Source organism: Hetaerina americana, unplaced genomic scaffold, assembly GCF_022747635.1.
Source record: "Hetaerina americana unplaced genomic scaffold, ioHetAmer1.1.p SCAF_16, whole genome shotgun sequence".
Classification (NCBI taxonomy): domain Eukaryota; kingdom Metazoa; phylum Arthropoda; class Insecta; order Odonata; family Calopterygidae; genus Hetaerina; species Hetaerina americana.
Window position 1 is genome coordinate 1,626,469 of NW_027286719.1, and position 23,532 is coordinate 1,650,000.

General features: G+C 36.0%; 1 protein-coding gene across 1 annotated transcript in view; it reads left to right on the forward strand.

Annotated features, from left to right (window-relative positions):
* Positions 1 to 23,532, forward strand: part of SH3PX1 (sorting nexin 33-like protein SH3PX1) — a 38,439-nt gene that overhangs the window by 12,282 nt on the left and 2,625 nt on the right. The window contains exons 6-11 of the mRNA XM_071584126.1: positions 3,097 to 3,222; positions 8,290 to 8,404; positions 8,542 to 8,776; positions 14,799 to 14,980; positions 18,942 to 19,114; positions 20,500 to 20,706. Of these exons, the coding sequence (XP_071440227.1) occupies positions 3,097 to 3,222; positions 8,290 to 8,404; positions 8,542 to 8,776; positions 14,799 to 14,980; positions 18,942 to 19,114; positions 20,500 to 20,706 (1,038 nt within the window). The remainder of the gene's footprint in view (positions 1 to 3,096; positions 3,223 to 8,289; positions 8,405 to 8,541; positions 8,777 to 14,798; positions 14,981 to 18,941; positions 19,115 to 20,499; positions 20,707 to 23,532) is intronic.

A 23,532-nucleotide genomic window follows, 5' to 3' on the forward strand; every position in this document is an offset into this window, starting at 1 on the left:
GTTTTATTGCTTGAAAATCTGTTGCCTCATTTGGAAGAAATAGACTCGGAAACTCGAGAGAGAGAGAGGTTTGCAGGCTTTTTTTTACAGCCAGCAGTAGTGTGAGGAAGAGTGCATTAATATTTTTCTATTGAGCTTTCAGTCTTTCCTATCAAGTGATTTGGGTTGCAAGATTTTTTAGTGGGAGAAGTCCCCAAATGATGACACCAAAATAATAAAAAAATCACCAAATATTACTAAAAAAATCACCAAAGTTGTAAAATTAAACCTTAAATTTTGATTGTGATGTGTAGAGCATCTGTGGATGAAACTGGATTTGTGGTCTTGCCCTTGAATCTCTCTTTTCAGTAAAATTCATATTTTTCTGTTGGATATAAGCATCGCGTACGACATATCCGAACTAGAATGCAAATAGAGAAAAAGCTAAGGAGAGGTCATTTTGCATTAGTTTAGAGCCCACCTTAAATGCATGCCAGTAACTTTTGGACAGTTGGAGTGTGGAAAGCATTGGACTTTGGGGAAATGCTGAACTTCAAAGAACTATCCCTTATTTTAGGTGATAACCTCAAGAATTTCAGCACGAATCTGTATAATTAAAAGAAACTGGAATTTTAAACTTGTAATAGGATGTTATAAATTTATTTAAATATCAAATTTTAATAGATTTTGAGTTTGTGTTCATTGTATGTTTTAATAAATGTTTTGTAAGGGATGACTTTTAATGGGCTACGGGTGGTGGAAGTGAACTTCCAATATCAAAGCTGCCACAAACAAAAATACTTAACTGCATTAATTTTTCACGGAATATTTGGGACCGTTTACGGAAGGGCTTGATTAGAGAATTAAACAGTAAAAGAAAAACCCTTCTTTCATAAAGTCTTCAGGATTGAGCAGAGAGTGTCTCAGATTTATTGGAAGTCCTTGATTGGGAGGCACTGAAAACACAGATTACAGGGAAGCCTTAAACCTTTGGTGGAGGAGAAATCATTCAAGTTGAACACTGACAGAGGAATAATTTGAGCAACACATTACATTGAAGGCAAGATTTAAGTGACAAGGAGGCCTTTAAATTATGAAACATGATTTATGGCACAGAAATTAATAATTGCTCAAATGGTTATTGACCCTACTTACTTTGCCCCTTGCCCTTGTGTAGGCCTTCAGTTTAAGTTGTGCATGTTGATAAATTAAAATACTACCTTGATCAAAAAGTTCCCGGAATAACCACCGTGTGGCGCTCCCATCGTTCCGATTTGAGTTCTGTTTTTTTTGTTAAATTGGTACATCTGTTGTTGATATTCCCTTTAAATCTTAGTGTCATAACTTGACATTTGCAAAAGTTACGGTCGGTTTTCGGTATGTCCATCAGTGCTTCCTGCGATTTTTCCATTACTTCCTCTCGGCTGCTAAAACGCGTTCCCCGTAATGGTTTTTTAACTCGATTGAACAGAAAGAAGTCACAGGGAGCCAAATCAGGTGAATTCGGTGGCTGTTGGATGGTATTTGTTGCATTTTTCGTCAAAAAATTACGAATAACGATAGCACTGTGCGACGGTGCGTTATCATGGTGCAAAATCCACGAGTTTTCTGCCCACATTTCTGGTCTCTTTCGGCGAATTGCTTCACGCAAACGTCTCATAACGCCCAAATAATACTCTTTGTTTACTGTCTGGCCTTCTGGCAAAAATTCATGATGCACTACACCGTTGTAATCCATGAAAACCGTCAGCATTGCCTTCTTTTTTGACTGAAAACGACGTGGTTTTTTTGGTCTCGGCTCATTTGGTGAACGCCATTCACTTGCCTGATGTCTGGATTGCGTGTCGTACTCATAAACCCACGTCTCGTCTCCAGTAATGATCCTTTTGATGAATGTGGGATCGGATTCAGCCTCGCAAATCATGTCTTTTGCGACGTCAACACGGTCTCTTTTTTGCATGAAATTGAGGTCTTTTGGCACCAACTTTGCTGCTACACGACGGAAACCCAAATCATTAACCACAATGTCTTGGGCGGATCCATAGGCAATGTTCAAGTCCTCCGCTATTTCTCTGATGGTTAATTTGCGGTTATTGACCAACATTTCTTTTACTTTATCAATTTTTTCACCGACTTTCGATGTCGATGGTCTGCCACTGCGTTCATCATCTTCGATTGACTCACGACCACTTCTGAACCGCTCGTGCCACTGGTAAACGATCGTTTTTTTTAGAGAATCGTTGCCGAAACACTTTTCCAACATTTCCAACGTCCGTGCGCCACTAAATCCGTTTTTAACGCAAAATTTAATACAAGTTCGTTGTTGCAAATTTAAATCCATTTCTGAAATTGTAAAAAATCGCCAACACACACAGAGATAGATGTACTCTTGGCTACGTAACTTTTGCAAATGTCAAGTTATGACACTAAGATTTAAAGGGAATATCAACAACAGATGTACCAATTTAACAAAAAAAACAGAACTCAAATCGGAACGATGGGAGCGCCACACGGTGGTTATTCCGGGAACTTTTTGATCAAGGTAGTATTTTAGCCAGCCACAGCAAGCTAAAATGATGAATAATATTCTGCTTGAATATTTTTAGTGAATGTGATATTATTGAGAAGGAACTTAGAATCAAAATTGTCACATCCTTAATTTGTTGCATAAATTGGTTTAATTAATTTTCAGTTTAAATTGGAATTCTTGCATTGTGTCAGTCTGAAGCAAAGTTAGCGTTCAGCCTTGAGTGCAGAAGTTACACATTTCCGACTCCAAAATTTAACTGAATGGATATGATTATCAATGGAAGAATTGTTAATGTACTGCTGGCATGCCTCTGAAATATCAATTTCGTCTTCAATTTTTGCTGTAACTTCATTCTTATCAACGAATAAGATCTGTCAAAACATGAGCATAATACATTTCTCTAATTGTTCTTTGCAATTGTAAGACAGACTGACTGCGAGAGTCTGTTAGGTTCTCTCTAAGTGGGATTATCCACTTATCCTTTGGTATAATGCAACTAATTTCAATGTAAATATTTGTGGATATTATCATTTTTTGGACTAATTCAGTATTAATAAAATTGTGCATCTTAAATTTGTGTTTTGCAGGAGAATGATCAAGGAACTATATGGAATGCTATATCTGAGCCATATTCATGTGTGGTTTCTTCACCGAAAAAGGAATCCAAACTGAAAGGACTGAAAAGTTTTATTGCCTATCAGCTAACTCCTAGTGTGAGTATGAAACAGTGGGTCCTCACTCTACCAAGTGGATTGTTCGATAAGTACTTAGGAAAAAATAGGAAAAACATTATTTTGAATACATTTTTTTATTTTGCAACAAAATATGCTTCTAGCTCTAAAAAATTTTCCCAACCTTTCTGGAACTTTTTCAAGCATCCATAAAGTAGGATTTGGAAGGTTCTCAAAGTAGGCATCTGTGTTGGCAATAACCTCCTCGTTTGATGTGAATGATTTTCTGTCGAGCCATTTTTTCAAGTTTGGAAATTAAAAAGTCACTGTGGGCCAAAGCATGCTAGTACGGTGGATGTTGTAATAATGCAAATTTTAATTTCAGAATAACATGCGTAATTTCAGGCTTGACATTGTAGAACTTATTCTTTTCAGAAAGAAAAAGTGCAGCTTTGTTAGTTCCACATAATGCTTAAATCGTATGACCTGGGTTTAAATGCATATTATCATCGTAAGTACTCTTTCGAGCTCTGGCTTCTGTAGCCTTAATCCTTTTGGTGATGGGGCAATGGAGTAGGGGTGAAAGAAGGTATTTTAGGATAGGGCAGGAGTAGGAAGGGATGGGGTTTCAGAGGAAAGAGGTTTTTCACATCAAATGAATTTAGAAAAAGATGTTAAATTGTCCTCTTTGAGTTTTTACAATATATAATCATCTTATAAAAGTTTCCACTGTGGTCGCAGTCTCAAATAATGGCATATCTTCCCTGGGAAGGGGAGATGAAGATGATGAGGGGAAAGTTTAAATCACCAGGGAAAAGAAGTCGAAGAAATTTGTGGGGTTAAGGAAACAATGGTGAAATCTTCGTATCTATAAGTTGGAATCAAGTGCATTTAATAAAATAGGTGTGGTGGCGAAAGAGGGGATATGGGGAATGGAAGGGAAGCACTTGCTCATTAGCTAATTGAATGTTTCTCAAGGGATGTGGGATGGTCTCTAGCATATCTAATATATCAAGTCCTTCCCCAGAGATAAATTCAAAACAGCTTACGAAACCCCCTAAACCCTGAATACACGTTAGTTTAACGCTAAAGACTCATTTCTGCCCCCTTAAAAAAGCAGCATTTATTCCCCCCATTGTGATAATTGCCCCGTAAAATACATTGATAGGAGAGAACAAAGTGTCCGTATTCGAGTGAGTGAACACAAAAAGTGTTTTGAGAAGAAGAATGTGTAATCCTTGTTTGCCGAGCACCTCCTGGATAGCAACCTCCAAAGTGACTTTGTGGTGGGTATCCTCCACTTGGAAGGCAACAGAAGAAGACTTGATGCATTGGAGATGCTAGAGATGTTTCGGCATTCCTTGAACAATGTTCAATTGGCAAATGAGCCAGTGCTTCCCTCCCATTCCCCCTATTCTCTCTTTCTCTCAAATATAGGAGCAGACTTGCGATAATATTCACTCGGCTGTGACCTCTTGAGGTATTAAGGCTTTTAAAATGGAAGGGTGTAAACACTGCAAGAAAATATTTTTTTTCATTTTTCCAAACAAAAGTTTGTTGCCTCAATAGACTATGGAAATGAAACCATGTGATGGATACAGCTGAAATAGCATTCTAGGGAGAGACAATGCTCAATAAAAGCAAACCTTTTCAGATACTATGAGCACCATCACTTGTATTTCCTAAGGAATTATTGAGCAATCCACATACATTGATCAATTCTTTAGAGTAAATTTTAATTTGTAATTATTATCAACTGAATATAATAATATATTGATTTTCTATTTTTTGTCCGTAAGTTTTTTGCATGTGTGTATATACGAGTAATACAGACAAACCTCATATTTTTTTTGAGTCATTGGAATTTAAATTTCCCCACAATTTACAACATTTGTATCACATCGTGTACAATTTTTTAATTTGCCTGCTTTTTTTGTACCCTGTACTTAGGCAAACATAACTGTTTCAGGTTTAACTTTGTGGAAATCCTTCATGATAAGGGTAAAGAAAGAAACTTTTTACCCTCATCCTGTACTTAGGCATTTTCATATTCTGTTTTCCCACAGTTTGAATCAAGATACTATCTAAAATGGTTACTCATGTACATCAGCCCGTATAAAAAACTTTAAACGCTTAAAAAAAGGCAATTAATAGCGGTAATATGAAGTTTTACAGGAGAATGTGAGTACCGTGGGGTAGCAGAAGCGCCACTAGTGACTGAAATTTTAACTTGGGAGAAGTTTTTTGCTATAAAATCGGTACATTATATGACTTAGGGTTAGTTAGTTAATTAAATAATGCATGGTAGTAACACCTGAGAGGAATATTTATGTTATTACATTATGTATTATACATTAGTTTAAAATGTGAAGAATGAAAATGAATTTGACCGACACATGATAGGTACAAAAAATGTCTTTGGGCAATGGGGATAATTGGCCCTGCCTCGGTGCAACAGATGTAACCGTGATTGGTTCCTGAATGTTAAAAATGTATTGAAACTCTTTATCACATGAAAACTGAACTGAATAAAAAATAATTTAATTTTCTTCAGTCAGTTTTGAAGTTGGCAACTGTTTGCGCTAGTGAAATGGTGAGGTAGGCTAGATTGTCATTAGGATTTTTAAGTTTTCCTCAATTATTCAGGAGTATCAAATTCATACTGCGTGACAGTGAAAAGATGAGGTAAAAACAACATTGTCAATTGGAGGCAAAATGAAAATTTTTGGAACAAGTTGATTTTCATGTGGAAATCTGTACTGATTTGGTGGAATATCTATGATTGCAGGCTTGTTCACTGAATACGATAGTGAAAAATTACTATTAAATGTAACATGCAAACCTATTTGTCTTAAAAGTGAAAATATGTCAAGAATTCCAAGTATGAAAAATTACAATGAGAGTGGCTTTTAAGTGATAGATTTGTCAAATATCCCCGTGAATAGCATCATCATATGAGAAAAATTATGGTGCATTCCCACAATATTGGGAATAAAAGATTTCACCTCGTTCAATGGTTGGTTGGATAGGTTTAAAAATAGGCACACACAGGTATGCAAGGCTGCGTGTGGTGGAAGTCGAAGTGTTGACATCGAGACTGCAACTCGGTGGAAGGTGCTAGAAGAGTCAATTTAATTTGTGTGAATGGTGATATGCCAATGTATGAAGGTGGTCCCAGAAGTACCCGACTCAACAAAGAGAAAACAAGAATTTTGGAAAAAAATCTATTTGTTTTTCAACATAATCTCCTTTCAGCTCTATACACTTTTCCCAGCAATTTTCAATGAGTTTGATACCCTTTTTTATAATAAGAACTGTTTTGCTCCTCAAAATAGTCATAAACTGCTGACCTCACTTCTTCACGGTTGGAAAATCTTTGACCACTGAGCCATTTTTTCAGGTTTGCGAACAGAAAATAATCCAAGGGGGCTAAATCTGGCGGATAGGGTGCATTAGGTAGCGATTCAAACTTTAATTCATGAATTTTGGCCGTAGCAATAATGGATTTGTGAGCTGGTGCATTGTCTTGATGAAACAACACATTCTTCTTAGGCAAATGCGGCCAATTTTGCTTGATTTCTTCACTCAAACGTTGCAATAAGTTTGCACAATACTCGCCATTGATAGTTTTTCCTTTTTCAAGGTAGTCAATGAAAACTATCCAACACGCATCCCCAAAAACCTACGCCATGACCTTGCCTGCAAATGAAATGGTCTTAGCCTTTTTTGGAGGCAGTTTTCCCTTTTGAATCCATTGTTTTGATTGTTCTTTTGTCTCTGGTGTGGAATTATGGACTCATGTTTCATCAATGGTTATGAAACAGCGCAAAATATTTTGTTTGCCGCTGTGAAATTTTGCTAAACACTAAATTGAAACATCTTCACAGCCCTGGTTTTGCTCGAGTGTGAGCAAACGTGGCACCCGTTTTGCACACAGTTTTCTCATGTCCAAATTTTCAGTTAATATGCGATGTACTGCACTTTTTGAAATGCCTACTATGACTGCTAGCTTGTGCACTTTCAGTCTACGATCATCCAGTATCACTTTGTGGATTTTCTTCACTGTTTCTGGAGTCGTCACCTCATTTGGTCAACCAATGCGATGCTAGTCTTGACAGCTCGTACGGCCTCGTTTGAACTCTGCCACCCAATATTTTACTGTTGTAAACAAAGGAGCAGACTCACCCAGAGTAGAATCCAGTTCTGCTTTTATATTGGTTGGGCCGAGGCCTTTCAAGTAAAAGTATTGTATCACATAATGCTGACCAATTTTCTCCATTTTCACAAATTCTCTGAAAACGTTCACTATTGATGGTCGCCAAACAAATATTAAACAATATGGCATCTTCAAACTTGAAACATATGCTTTATAGATTGCATGCTTTCTAATACGGTGATATTTTTCAAACAACTACCAACATCTCTAGGTCTGGCCGGGTACTTATGGGACCACCCTTGTGAGATTAATTCTGGGTAAAACTTACAGCCCTCCAATTTTAATTGTATAGCATCAGGAAGTCTAGGAAAATTGCAATTCAAGCAAATAAAATCTCGTGATATGGTGCATGGTAAAGTGAACCTCAAGCTTCTTCATGAAGTACATGTTGTAACAAACTCATTGTATTATGCTCACATACAGGGCGCAGCGCTTGGATCCGGACAAATTTCAATTTGAATATCCAGCCATATCTTAGTTCCACTGGAGGTCGGGATTTTGGCGTTCTTGAAAGCTATAGGCGTCTAGTAAACAGTCATAACCTCAAAATGGCCGAGATGTTGCGTACCATTGCAGAGTATTATCCAAGAGCTGCTATTACGGAAAGTGTTCGCGCTTGGTTCGCGCTTTCAAAATAGTTTGATTCTGCTAGTACCCCTGATCCAACTGTTAACGATATTGTGGCGAAGTATTATGCTTCGGAGAAGCCTGGGGAAGGTTTCGCTAACCCGACGAGGAAATCTCATTCGAGGAAACGCGTGCTTGTCCGGATTTATGCACCGCACCCTGTACATATTAGTACACATAGCAAGGCACCGCTGTAAAGATTCGATGTTAAGTGAAGGCAGTTAATTAGAATAACAGTTAGTGTAACTGTTTGTTATATTTTCTAGTTCAATAACATACAAGTCTCCAGAAGATATAAGCATTTTGATTGGCTGCATGAGAGACTGGAGGACAAGTTCTCCCCCATTCCCATCCCTCCCTTACCTGATAAGCAGATTTCAGGTATGCAGAGTTTCATTTTATATATTTACTAATGCATAGTTGATAATTAAAATCTATCATTGGACTGAAATAATATGATATAAAATACTATGGATGAATGACTGCCTAGCAATAATTGCATGTTCTTCTCTTTCCAGGGAGATATGAAGAAATGTTTATTGAACATCGTCGAGTACAACTTCAAGCATTTGTTGATTATGTCTGTAAACATCCAGTACTCTCGCAGTGCTGGGTTTGGCAGCATTTCATCACATGCACAGATGAAAAAATGTGGAAGGCTGGCAAGAGGAAAGCAGAGAAAGATGAAATGGTTGGAGCTAACTTCTTTCTTACTTTAAAAAGTCCAGAAAAACTTCTTGACCCAGTGCCCATGTGAGTGCATTCATTATTACCTGTTGAATGTATAACTGCTTGAAAAATTATTCCCAAGGTATATCTGGTTGCACAACAAATGAAGTTATCCTATAAGTTTCAAGATATAGCGATTTATCTTGGATGTTTCCACAGCCTTTGTATCCTACATTGGGAAAGCATGGGATAGTAATGAGCAAAAAGTTATGTTTCTGGACTCAAATTGTGTGAACCAAACACACTGAATCAGATCTTCGAGAGAAGCCAAGGTACTCCTGTATTTTGTGGACTAAAATTTGTCGTGAAGTCACTGTTTTTCTGGTGTTACTTACTAATGGAATGGAATGAAATTGAACACCAAGACACTAGAAGAGTAAATTCTTTGCAGAAAATTTTTCTGGTGTCTTTGCAAACGTTTTGAAAGCCAAAGCAATGAAGACCATAACTGATGGTGTGTGTACGAAACCACGACTAAACACCATAAGCTGGAGTCAGAAGTGTCAATGGAGAGATAAGAGTGTAGCAACCAATTGTCCACGTACATTCAAAACAATGGACTGATTCCGTTCCCACACATCTGATTAGTTGAATCTAGTCTAAGCAGGAGTCAAGAAAGCCTTGTATGACCCTATTGAAAGTATCAATTCTAAAACTTTTCCAGAAGTGAACAAATTCAAGTTTTTTTCTTTGAATTATGTACCAATGGGCTCCAGAATTGTCAAGCCATAGGCAAACCAGAACAAACCAAAAGCTAATTTAGAGGCAATGCTCCCCTACGGCTTCTCTAGGGCACATGTTTTGGTAAAATAGTTGATTCATCAAAGACAACAAGAGTATAATCTCATCATGCTAGTAGTAGTAGTAGTATTTAAGGGAGGCGATCGACAGCTGAGGTCATTTGCGCCATTAGGGATAGACAGGAAAGGATCAAGGGTGGAAAGAAACCTGGCATTAGCATTAGCCCACTCTTAACGAAAGGTGCCTAGCGATCTGCAGCTTAACGTCCCATCCGATTGACGGTGTAGTCTCTCAAAGTGCCCTCCAAAAAGTACCTGAAGTAAGGATCGGGATACCACTGAAAAAATACTTGCCACCTCTGGGATTCGAATCCGGGCTCTCTAGGTGGGAAGCCACGGCAACATCCCGATCCTGCCTCATCATGCTTTGGAAAAGTAACATTATTGAGGAAGTTTGTGAAAATAAGCTCTCCTATTGATCTGGACGGTGTCATTGATGCAGTGACTGAATTAGGGAAAATATTACCAAAATATTCACACATTTGAGGAATTAAAACAGTTCTCTGTTCAAAGAGTTACTGCAATAATTGTATTTTCAACCTTAATTCTGTGAATATTTATGCTGGCTGAATTAGTAAACTCGGAATATTTTAACTGTAAATTTGTTTTGGCACTACCATTTTAGACACGTAGGCAACATCATTAGGTATGACTACAGTTTTGCACCTGATAATGTTGCATGTTTGTTCAAACCGGTGGTACGGAAGTAAACGTACCGTGAAAATACACAGAGTTGACTTATTCAGTATTTATTTTTATATTTTGAGTGGTGGAATTGGCCCATCAATATGGTTATGGACCAGAGTCACCTGACGCTCATGAGTGGGCTTGTATAAAAGGCACATGGGAGCATATTTTATATGTACCACTAGCCATCGTCTGGGCTTATCGAAGTAAGGCTGCATCGAAAAGCGTACTAGAGGAATTTATCGATAAGCAAGCTCCTTCGCATCGACTGATGCAGAGCAGAACATGAACAAGAATGGTTTCAGTCAGTTTGACTGTAACTTAAATGATGCTTAAAAATTGAGCTAGTCACTTTTGAAAGAACCTTTCATGTAATAACAAGAATACTAGAACGAGCTATCATGTTAAAGATCCCTTTCACTGTCATCTAAATATATTAATCCAATAGTTATAGAGTCTTGCTTACTAATTTTCATAAAAGTAGACCCCAGTTATTACTTAACATTAGTATTAAGCTTTATATTATTGATCAAAGGCATTACTTTCCAATCTAAATAATTCTTTTAAATTTGGTATCTATTCAGTCTTCTCTGCAATGGACACACCAATGGGTGCAACTCAGTTTTGAATAGGAAAAAAAGAAATGTTTGAATTTGCTCATATCACTTCAGAATAAAGAAATTTAAGTCAAATTATCTAGTCCCTGACATTGCAGTTGTTATGCTGTCATCAAATTATTACTACCCTTTATGATGTAGGTGGGAAATTCAAAGTCAGTCATCATTCTAACAATAAGCATATTAAGTTTCTCCAGCTTTATCTTAAGCCACCTCGGAAGAAAATTTAATTCTTTAGATGCAACCTTTGTCCAGAAGGTAGAAATACATATGTACCGGACATTCAAATACGAGGGTGATTTTAAAAGTTTTTGGAATGGAATAGAAATAAAAGCAGGTCCGCAAAATACCCGTCTACTTTGGCTGTTACTTCTTTGTTTGAAGGGAATCTCCATCTGCTGAGGAAAATTTTGAGCTTGGGGAAGAGTTTGAAATCTGATGGAGCCAAATCGGGTGAATAAGGCGGGTGTGGCAGCAATTTCTATCATAGTTCATGTATTTTTGCCATGGCAATGAAACTTGTGTGTGGGCATTCATTGCCTTGATGAAAGATGAGTTTCTTCCTTTGCCAAACCTGGCCTTCTTTTGTGTATCCTTGGCTGTAGTTGGTCCAGGAGGTTAGGGTAGTATTGTCCAGTAATTGTTTGACCAGTGGGAAGATAATTAATCAGCAGAATCCCTTTCTCATCCCAGAAAACTGAAGGCATTACCTTTCTGGCCGACCATGTTTGCCCGTTTTCTTTGGTGGTGGTGAATCAACGGTTCACCTGGCTTGACTGCTGTTTTGTCTCTGGGGTATAGTAGCAAACCCAAGTTTCATCTGTGGTCACAAACCGATACAGAAAATCTTGTTGGTTGCTCTGGAACTTTCCACTCTGTTGTGTTTGTAATCCTGCGTCAAGAGTGGCTGTACCCATCAAACAGATAATTTTCTCCTTTCCAATTCCACTGTTAAAATTTGATATGCCCATTCAGATACCACTTTTTAACTCCTCTTAATGTACACTGCATATCTTAACTCTTCATCAACCACTCGCTCCCGAGCAGTCTGAAATATGTGAAGGTTTCGGATAAGTCTACTATCCCTCCCATCTACTCCTATTTTCTGGAATGCATTCATTATTTATTCCCACTTAACTCTACTAAATTTCTTTTCGAAATCTACGAAATAGCCGCATGAATCTTAATGGTATTCCATTTTTCTTTCTACCACTTCTCACTCATTACTGCTACGTAGGTCATTCAATAGGAAAAATCATAAAGAGATTATTTTTTGTAGATTTATTTTTATTTTTCGATATAATCTTCTTTAAGCTCAATATACATTTGTCAGCATTTCGTGAACTTTTTTAGGCTGACCAAAAAGTAGGATTTTGGAAGGCACGTTCTGATTTTGGCTTTGAATTGATAATTTGAAAGTACAGCAATGTTTGAGTAAAAAATGAGAGGGATGATGATGTCTCGCTGATGCTTAAACTTGATTTGCCATTGTGAAGAACTGATGAACAGGATGTAATGCTTCAATTAAATAACTGTTTGAAAGTCTTTTATTAAATCATCATTTGATAAATGCCTATAGTTTTTCATGTGTGTGCAGTTGTGGGATTTAAGTCAATATGGTAGGTGTATATGCATTTTACAATTGATTTAGGGAATTATAGCTTTTTGATTGTAAGAAATGGCACCTGAAATCTACTGATAGTGCCTGTGCAAAAATGTATGAGTTAATGAATGGCCAATATCCTCAATTATCATGACGTCATATTGGCCTAAATTATTGCAATCCTTAGCAGAAACTCGGCATTTCTTTTCAACAGGAAGAGGTAATTACAGAAATTTAGTCAGTTTCCTGACATGCCTAGTAAATAAATGAATTCCAAGGGGTAGATAGCAGACTTCAGATATCTATATACAATGTAGGAAGTTAACCTTTCTTGTCCATTTGAATACAAACTCACACCAACCTAACTAGTTAACCTGCTACAACTTATTTTAACAAATAACTCTAGTAAAACTTCTGATTCTTACCGAACTCCTAGACTAAACAAAGTCTTTTCCTAGTAGTAGTAGTTTTAGGGGAGGCTACCGACAGCTAAGGTCATTTGTGCGATTAGTGACGGTATATAGGAAGGGTGGAGAGAAACCTGACGTTGGCATTAGCCTATTCTTGTCAAAAGGCACCAAGGGGTATGCAGTTTAACGTCCCATTTGATAGACGTCATAGTCACTCGAAGTGCTCTCCACAAAGCACCTCAAATAGGGATTGGGATTTCACTGAAAAATATCTGCTGCCTCCAGGATTCAAACCCGAGCCCTCTCGGTGGGAAGCCTGTACATTAGCCACTGCACCATCCCGATCGCCCTTTTCCTAAGCATGGTTTATGTCAACATATTACAATTTTTAATGCATGAATATTTTATGAATGGAAAGATACATTATGCATAATATAGTAAGTAATTAATATCAGTGCAATTTTTATGCAAAACACAATCATTTAAAAATAATAATTCTACAAGCATGTTTTTAGTAGAATTACATGAATGTTTGAAACTCAGATTCTTAGTAGTAACTACAGTCAATGATGTATGTGAATAAATCTCTGGTGTGGTACTATAGTCTAATGCAGCATTATCATGATTTTTATAGACAATTTTGGCGGCAAAAATCAATAAGCTACTAACCTGGAGCAATAAAATACTATTATTTATTCACTGCTTCAGATTTAAGTATTTATGGTGAGGATTTTCAGGGTTCTTTTGAATGTTTTCAAAGTTCAATAGAAGAAGTTACCTTTGCATAGTCCAATAGTGTTTGACTTTGACTTTACCTCTAAGGAGGAAGGAATTAGGTTGACGCCTATAAAAGCACCACGGCTGAAAGCAAACTACATCAATTTTACTTAGGCAAATAGTTTTTTAATGCATGCACAAAGGTGTAAATTTCCTCAAAAAAAATGTTTGCATGGAGCCAAGGTTACCGAAAGAACAACAATTTTTAAAGTAAAAGTACCTACATAATTGACATTAGCTGAAACCCTGCTCATTTGCAGCATAGGTGTTATGATTATTATTTGTTTGCAACATTTTAGCAAACCCGTCAACTACTTCCTGCTCAACTCATAAATTATAATTATTGTTTATGTGAAATGGAAATTCTACAATCATAAACAAACAGACAGGTTGAAGTTAGGCATGAAACCAAAACACTGTACCATTGTAATGGGTAATATAGGGATATGGTAATCCAAGAAAAAATATTTGAGAGGTATCATAAATTCCTCGGCTGAATCTTGCATTATTGCTTTCATCTAACTGCTCCTAAAATGAGAAAATTAATCTCACAGGTCCATATTGTGGCTCAAAATTTCAGAAGGAATAGTTAAATCACTGTAGATATATGCATTTTCTCCTAGGAGAAAACTTTAAGGACCCCCATCTAAGGATCAAGTGATAGATTCTCTCATCAGAGTCTCACAGTAGTTCCTTTGCAAGTTATAGACTTTGGCTGGGAGACTCAGTTTCTACCAGAGAAAGTCATTTTTTCTCCTATCTTGGGAGAAAACAAGTTGCAGGCTTGGGTTGGGAGATTGTCCTCTTTTGGGAGATTCAGAAGTGCCTTTCTCGGGAGTGACAAGTAACAGACTTGTTGCAGAAATAAAGAAGTAGTGATAAATTTTGACATAAAAGACTGAAGATTTTTTAAATTAAAATTTATTTGGTTTAATTGGTTAGATTTATTTAGTTAATATGTTTTAATTCAAGAACTCTTGTTTATAAAATATGAGAGTTTTGATTGGCCCCAGATGGTGTGATCCCTCTTCTATTTTTAATTATATGATGTTAGAAAATAATTTGGATTAGTATGTACAGATCATACTTCCGTTTATTTATGCTTGATTTCTTTTGGATTCCTACACTATTGCTCTTCATTTCTAATTGCAGAGAGCACAGAGCTGATGGGTTCCAGAGATATGTTCATGAAATGGATCTGTCTGTAAAAAATCTAATGGCCACGGCTGTTGACCAAGCTAAGAAGCATCAAGGGCCTTATAAAAGAGAATTTCAGAGAGTAGGCCAATCCTTTATAACAATATCTAATGCAACCAGGTTTGATGATTCAGCAGGTAGGTCCAAAATGTGTCTAATTTATTCAGCTCATCTGTTTTAATGGCCACTTTGTACCACTGTTATTCAATATTTGATGTCTTTGATCTGTTAATGAATGAAGAAAGGCATTGCATTAACATTAAGATTTTATTCTTCTAAGCATGAAATCATTTTCTTTCACTCATTAAAATACAAAGATAGACACATCTCTAGAGGCTTCAAACTTTGATCAATAACTGAAGGTTGAAAATTCTTGTCCTCTCAGAATTTCCTCACCTCTCACCCTGTATTTTGTCGTAAATTATTCAAATATAGTTTTAAGTGATTTGTATTGCTTCCATGTAGTTAATGGTCATGGGTATTCCACTGTTTTTCTGGGAATAGTCTTCTTTTTATAACATTTGCAAAAAATGAGATTGCCAGCAGTGGCTGGTGGGTGCTGTCCCACTTAATATCCAAGCTGTGTCTTTCTTGAATTAAATAGAGGAATTTGGTGTGTTTCTCATTTTGAATGCCCAAGTTAATATGAAACATGTGACTTGGAAGACCACAAAATATTGAAATAAAACTAGCACCCGTCCACCCTCAAGGCCCGACGAAGCAATGAGCTGATGGTGGTGGGGAGGCTTGATGCATCTTGGAGATTCATAAATTACATTTGAATTAAAAATGAGTGGAAGTTTATTGTTACCCCTTTGCCCCAAAAATTTTTATTAATGCATGGAACAAAAAAAATAATAATTGTTTTTGGGGTGTAGCGATATACCTTATGGCATAAGCAACGTCAATGCCATCTAAAGCCACAGTATGCATCAAAGAAGACCACTCTCACCACAGTGGTTCTTTCTTCATCTACATCCAGATAATACCCCATAAGGGCGTTAGGTCACCACCTGAAAAAAAAAGAAAACCCCATGCAAAATCATCATATTTGTGCAAACCTACACCCATAGTGGCGTGTACATTCATGCAAAAATCTTTTTAACTTTTACACGCATGCAAATGCACATACTATCTACTGGCAAACAATTAAACCTTAGAATGTAGTAAAACTCAATCCAATAACGTGCAAGCTAGAACTTGAAGAGTAAGATTGCGAAATTTCACTGCCACATGGGTATGCAACGTACAATGGTCTCTGCCCCCAAGGGTGCAGGTAGTGAATGTGACACAGCGCTGTAGGCAGCGGAAGGGTCCCTTCCTCACAGAGAGAGACAAGGGATGGAAGGGGAAACTTAAAAACAAACAAAGCAGAGTAAGCAATATTGTAGCGAGCACTGCATTCTTTAATGGCATTCCCATGCGGTAATGTGGGATGGGTTTTGACAGCAAAACACCGGAGGTTAGTGAATGTGCATGCATTTGAGTAGAACTAATGATTCGCTGGACACTTGAGGGTGGCATGTGGAATTTTGGCTATCTATAACCTTACAGTTGCTATCCCATATTGTCTGTGGAATGGAGGAGTCCTCGAGTCCGCTAGTTCTGGCCTCTATTTCCCAAATTTTATATACATGATCCAAGCGACCAATGTTTGTTGGAGGGCAAATAATTTGCGAGGCCTGAGCGCTGTAACATGCGGATCTGAATTTATTAAATTAAACCTAGCATTGAATCATCTTTCTTCCAATGATTCCCAACCCAAAACCAGAAGCATTTCAGTGATTCTTTTTGTTTTATAATTAACACGTTTAACAAAATAGGCTGCCCAGCATTGAGCCTTCTCAATTTCCTGAATAATTCTTCTTCTTATGATGGTTTCAGATTTCTGTGTGTGAGACCAAAAATTTATTTTGCCTCTACTAAAAGCTTTATGGGAGAAATGACTCATATATACTAACAAAAATGAAAATATTCATAAATGTAACCTCATTAGTATATCTACCAACTAGCATATTCTATTTTCACCAAACATCATTGAGATATTTTTATTTTTAGTATCAGTTTATACTATGGAGATTGTTCTTATTTTTTTCTTGTTTTTGAATGTCTAATTGTTGTTTTGACTGATTTTTACCATACCCTCAGTTTTCTACACGACTAGCATGCTTGAGAATTTTCACCTCGTAGCTAAAATAATCCTGCAATATTAAACTGTTTCATTCAGAGAGAATTATAATATTCTATTCATGTATGTATCCAAACATTTTAATATATGAATTTTAGAATAACGTGATCATAATTTTCAACCTGTTGTTAGCAGGAATGCTCTGAGAAATGGATTTTGAAGTGAGAAAAAAAAATCAATGATTTTTGCATATTTTTCAAACTTTAAATTTGTATCAATGCCCAATGGGTAAATCTTGAATTGCCCATGGGGTGTCTATTAATATTATGAGTGCAAGGGGAGATATACTCATGTAATTGAATCAACAGCAAGAGTCTCCTCTTGGAGAGCAATGCATACACAGTAACAGCAAACATTTCATATTTGGCATGGACTTGAGGTAGCAGTGTAATGAATATATCTGATACAATTTGAGCCATCAGAATGCCTTAATAATCTAATTACTACCACTTCTGAGAGAAGCCTGACCCATTAAAAATGAGTATACTCTCATTCCTATGGATAAGTCAATTGATTGCTACTGAACAGATCATATTATCATATATCAGTCTTTCTTTCCTGCTTCAACGGTAAGAACCCGAAATTTTACTTTTTATCATCAGTTTTCGTGTTCTGTATGCCATAGTATTGAAGTATGTTGGTTGTTAGATAAGTCCTTAGGCCTTGAATCCAAATAGTCCAAATGACCTCCTCGTTCAACATGAATCATTTTCCGCTGAGCCTTTTTTTCAAGTTTGAAAATAAGAAATAGTCACTGTGGCCAAATTTGGTGGATGATGGATGTTGTAATAATTTGAACTTTAATTACAGAATATTCACGATCAAAACAGGTGTGCATCCCATGCATTGTCCTGATGGAAAAGAATTTTTTTCTTATCCAAATGATATTTTTTCTTTATTTCTTCACTCAATCAGTGCAATAACTACACATACTATTGTGATTTATCGTTTGTTCTTTTTGCAAGTAATCTAAGTAGATAATTTCACATGCATTTAGAAAAAAACCATGGCCATCACCTTGTTGACCATTTTCACTGTACTCACCTTCTTCGGAGTTTCTTCACCCGCTGAAGGGTACATATAAATGTATTGCTGTTTTGAATGCTCCTTTGTCTCTGGGTTGAAGTAAGGTGTCCATGTATAGTCCACAATTATGTATTGGTTCAGAAACTGATCAGGATTATAACAGAGTAGCACCAAACCAGTCTCTTAATTGACCACACGATTGCATTTATTATCCACTGAGTGCAAAAGCAACACCCATTTTGCTGAGATTTTGTATACCCACTCTTTTGTGCAAAATTCAAAACATTGACATTGTCATATGCCTGTGGCTTCAACTATTTTGCAGACTTTGATTTGTCGGCAACTCGCAACCATGTCTTGGATATTTACAATCATTTCAGAGAAATTAAATGCGCAAATGATGAAGATTGTTTGGGCTGAATGGTACTCATCATTTGTGTATGCACGGCCACATTTTGACTCATTCACCTAATTGTTAGCAGTTGCAATCACAGGAGCAGATGTGGCATGAACTTCAGCCAACTCTGCTTTGATCTCTTTCGTTGTTAAGCCTCTCAAAATGGAATGGTTTAATACTGCATGGAAATCATTTTTTTCCATTTTCTAAATAAACAAGTTTGTTACATCTATCGACTGTGGAAATTAAACCAAGTGATTGGTGGATATAGATGAAACATTCACAGCAGTCTAATGACAGATTAATCAATGTGAACCTTTTCTGATACTACAATCATCATTTCTTGGATTTCCTAAGGAATGATTAAATGACTTCAATAGTAATAGTTCATTCATCAAATACTGGAGACAGTTTGTTTCAATGCTTGTTGAAGATGTTAAGCAAAGTGGTTCAATTACTTCAATGTTTGAAATTATTTTGTGAGCAGGGGCTGAAACATATGAACTAAGCAATGCTCTCAAAGTCACTGGAGAAACATACAATGATATTGGAAAATTATTTGAGGAACAACCAAAGGCAGATTGGGAACCATTATCTGACGTTCTTCACATTTATAAAGGATTGCTATCATCGTTTCCAGATATTCTTTCTTTCCATAAGGTGAGTGTTTTTTTGGAGCTTCAGGTTAAATATATGTACAGGGTAGTCTGAAAACCATGTAAATTATCTACGGGGAGAGTAGTGAGGAATTTTCTTATTAATTTAGAAGTGTTGCCAGGTTTTGGTGTCTAGGGAATATTGGGGGTTAGAAAAGGAAACATGTTGACATTTTTGTGAAGAGATAAAAGTTTTACGGAAGAAAATGCCATATTTCTCAGAGTAATCCAGTTTATTTTTCAAATGATTGTTAGAAAGAAATATGAAGTATATTAGAAATGTATCATATCAAATATTCATAAGTTAGCAGCAAAATGAGAGCACTCATAGCAGTCTGTGTATCAGTTAATTGTCATGCCATGAGCGGATCTAAAATTTTATGGTGGGTGTATTACCACTGATTACACAGATTTACTACCTTCATTGCATTTTAAAATCTACATACCTTGGTGTCAAGTATTTTCAGTGACTTACTTGTAAATATTTTTTCCCTAGTTAGCTCAGTGGTAAAGTTTGCTTCTGAAAATATTTGTCTAGCCTTCCTTTGCTTTGAGAAATGACATGTCTAGATTTGCTTTGCTGGATAAAATCCTTTTGAATGTGCAAGTTTGTTTTCTTCCCCTCATCATTCACAAGCCAAGTGCATTCATTCGTATTCATAATTTGCATATGTTGCCTGACAAGCTGTTAAAAATCCTGTTAATGCTTCGCACAAGGTGTCATCAGTATAAAAATCCAGGACAATTAATTAAACACCTAATAGCATTCAGTTCCTATTTAAGCTCATACTTATATTGGTATAAATTGTTTTATAAATTTACATAATATTTTTTTAATCTATGTGATGTTTTAAATGAGTTCATTCCTTCATAGATAAGTATAGTACAGGACTCAGGTACTCAGAATTGCAAAATATAGAAAATTCAATATCTGTTATGTTTGAGGTAAATTTGTTTTTTGAATTTGAAACTGCTAACTTTTAATTTTTTACCTTTGCTCTAACAAATAAAGGTAAAAGCACAAGAAACAGTTTACTTTGCATAGCATGCTAAACAAGGATGTTTCTATCATTAAAGGTGATTTTTCTGGATTTGTATTAAACGTCAAGCAAAATGAAGTTTTTTTAAAGATAATGTTACAATGATCAAAGCAAATGTAATCAATGTTGGAAGACTTGTATTGAACCCTCTTTGGTCGTACCTCCCAGCTTAACACAAGTTGTTAAGGGAAGTTCGGCCACAATGAGTTAAATAATCTTCTCCTAAGAATATCATCAGAAAGGACATTCTCTGATAAGTGTTTAATTGAATGTGAAATTAACCAACCACCTTGCACATAGGGTTAATGTGTGCTTATATTTGTCATGGGTTCTCTTTATTCCTTTCAAGAGTGCTTTACAAAAACGCAAAGAGTGTGAGAGGCTTGCTATTGATCACAAAATGGACCCCAATCAGTTGACTGAAGTTTCCAGACGAACGGATGTGGTCTCTTATGCCCTCTTTGCAGAGGTTAACCATTTTCATCGGGAGTGTGCTAGAGACATTAATGAAGCCATGAAAAGTTTCTTGATTCAGCAAATAGCTTTCTATGAAAAGGTAATGAAAAATGGTTTTTCCTTTATTTTGACATTTAAAATTAGCTGTGTCATTTTGAGTGGAAAATCTCGCTTAATAATTTGAAAACTGTTGAGAATATAATAATGGGCTGTGAGTATGAATTTATGTATCCTGTAATTTCTCCTACTGCCACATTATCTGTAATATAAATATTTGCCATGTTACCGATGTGGTTTATCGCAGAGACAACATGAAGATCTGTTGCAATGGAATTTTTGGTTACCAAATATTTGTTGGAAATAGTGGCCATATTTTAGGGTAGGATGTATTTTCTGTTATCTCTGAATTTATGAATAATTATAGCTACAGTTTAGGTAGATTTTTGAAATGGGAAACTCTCAGCCCTCTTTGACATACACCGCAGTGTGACTTTTCCCATTCTCAGTTAATGTATTTTATTTGTATCTTCCACCCTTCTATGGCCCATTAATGATTTGTTTTGCCTGTAGTCAGGAGGGAATCAATCTCATTTCTGAAAGTTGACCTCTTCATGCTTAGAGAGCCCAGCGTCTTGTGGAGGGCATTATAATAATACTTTTTCATTTTGAAAAATGACACAACCATATTTAATGTCATCAATATAAATATTACTAAATATATAATCATCAGATCTTAAATGTGATGAAGATTGCCACAAAAGAATTCATCAAATGAGTAAAGTGGGTGAGCAAGTATACTATACTAGTGCAGTATACTACAAATGTACCCTATTCTTGAAACTCTGGATACAGTGCAATTTCAACCGAGTAGGCAGATAGTTCAGTCATATGTTCACATTATTAAATGTGTTGTAAGTTGATGACAAGCTACAAAAAGTAGTATTTAGATTTGCTTAATCTCTTGTGGTGTAGTTATGGATGTTAGATCTTAATTGATAAGTTTCTAGATTAACTTTCTCATAAATCAGAGCCATAAAGATGTATAAACTAAATACAACCTAATAAAAATAGGCTTGCAGTGATCACATGGTGGTATATTAGATATTAGCAAGAGAGCGAATAGCTCTTTTGTGATAGCAAAATTTGCTTAACATGTGGGAATAACCCCATTAATCCACACCATAATTCAAATGACATTGAAAGAAGGCATGGTAAAGGGTTAAACGATACTCATTTGAAATGAGAAAGTCGAGCTTTCTTAACATATAAACAGCTTTAATTAGTTTATTATAGATCTGACTGATGTGGGTCTCTCATTTAAGTTTTGTATCAATATAAATTCCTAGTATTTTAGCAGTTTCAATTTGTTATTTTTTATTTAAGACTGCATACAATATGCTGGGTTTTTGTAGTATTTAAATGTAAATGACTTGTATGAAACCATTCCTCAGCCTGTCTTTAGGTAGCATTAGATCGAACTTTTGCATCTTCTAGATGTTGACAGTTTTGCACAAAAGTGGTGTCATCAGCATATAAAAGAGTTGTAGATTTCATGTTACAGGGAAAATCAGTAATCATGATGATGAAAAGTACTGGGCCAAGCACAGAGTCCTGTGGGACACCACATTGTACTTTAAGAACTGTAGATCGACAGCCATCAAGTTCAACCAATTGGTGGCGATCATCCGAATATGACTTCATTAGTTTCAGTGCAATTCCCTTAATACCATAATATTCTATCTTTGATAGTAATATTGAATGATTAACACAGTCGAAAGCCTTACTAAGATCACATAGTGCCACAGAGACTGATTCCTTCTCTTCAAATGTATTAATGTCATAATTAACAAGGACTCCACAGCCATAATTTTAGATTTCTCAGATCGAAAGCCATACTGTGATCTGGAAAATAGATTATTTGACTCATAAAAAATCACGTACTTGATCTTTCATTATAGCTTAAAAATTTTTACCAAAAGGCTATGGAAATGGAACGGTAGTTATTTAAATCATTTTTATCACCTTTGGTATAGACAGGTACTTTTTTGGAATATTTTGGAGCTGTTGGTAAATCTGCTGTCTTTAAACATAAGTTGAGTAACATAGCTAATGGTTGCGCAATCAACACAATAATGTCTTTGATTAGGGAATTAGACACCATAAATACCCTTATATCCTTACTGTTGGATTTTTTAAATTTTTTCAAAGTTGGTATAATATCAAATGGAGGAAAAAAATTCCAAAGAAAATTTAAATTATTTGGAGGTTAATTTAGCAGCATGTTGCCAATATTGGCAGCATCAACTCTTTGAGAGAACCAATTGTCTTCAACAGCTTTTAAGAAAACATTATTCACAGTGTCTGGGGTAAAAGGAAGGTTTTCTTTTGCATTATCATGGCCAACTTTGTGATTGATAACTCGCCATGCTGCCTCTTATTTATTTTTTGTATTGGAAATAAAATCTTTATAAGCTTTATTTTTTGCACACCTAATTGAGTTATAACCAGGTTCCATTAAATGTGCTCATAAAAATGTTTTGGTGACTTCATGCTTCTAGTCATAGACTGAAAGATTGATTCATTCAAAATAGACATGTCAATTGGTTGGAAAAGTAATTTATTTTTAAATTCTCATGTTTGCCTTCTTTTTGTGCAGCTATTTATCATACTGTCTCCATTGCCCACAATAAGTGTCCTTGATATAATTTGAAATAATTGGTTGTTTTTTTATCACACTTCATAGAGTTATTGGTGGAGATTCTTTCCAAGGCAGTTTTGTCGACGTTAGTAAGGAGTGAAACCTCTAGTCTTAGAAGCACTGTGTGCATTATGTTTCCCATGCTTTCCCTTTCTTCAGGTTGAGAACTTTGGCCCCATCCCCTGTCTCTTTGCTCTCCCCCACAGAAGTGTTGAATCTCTCTTAATG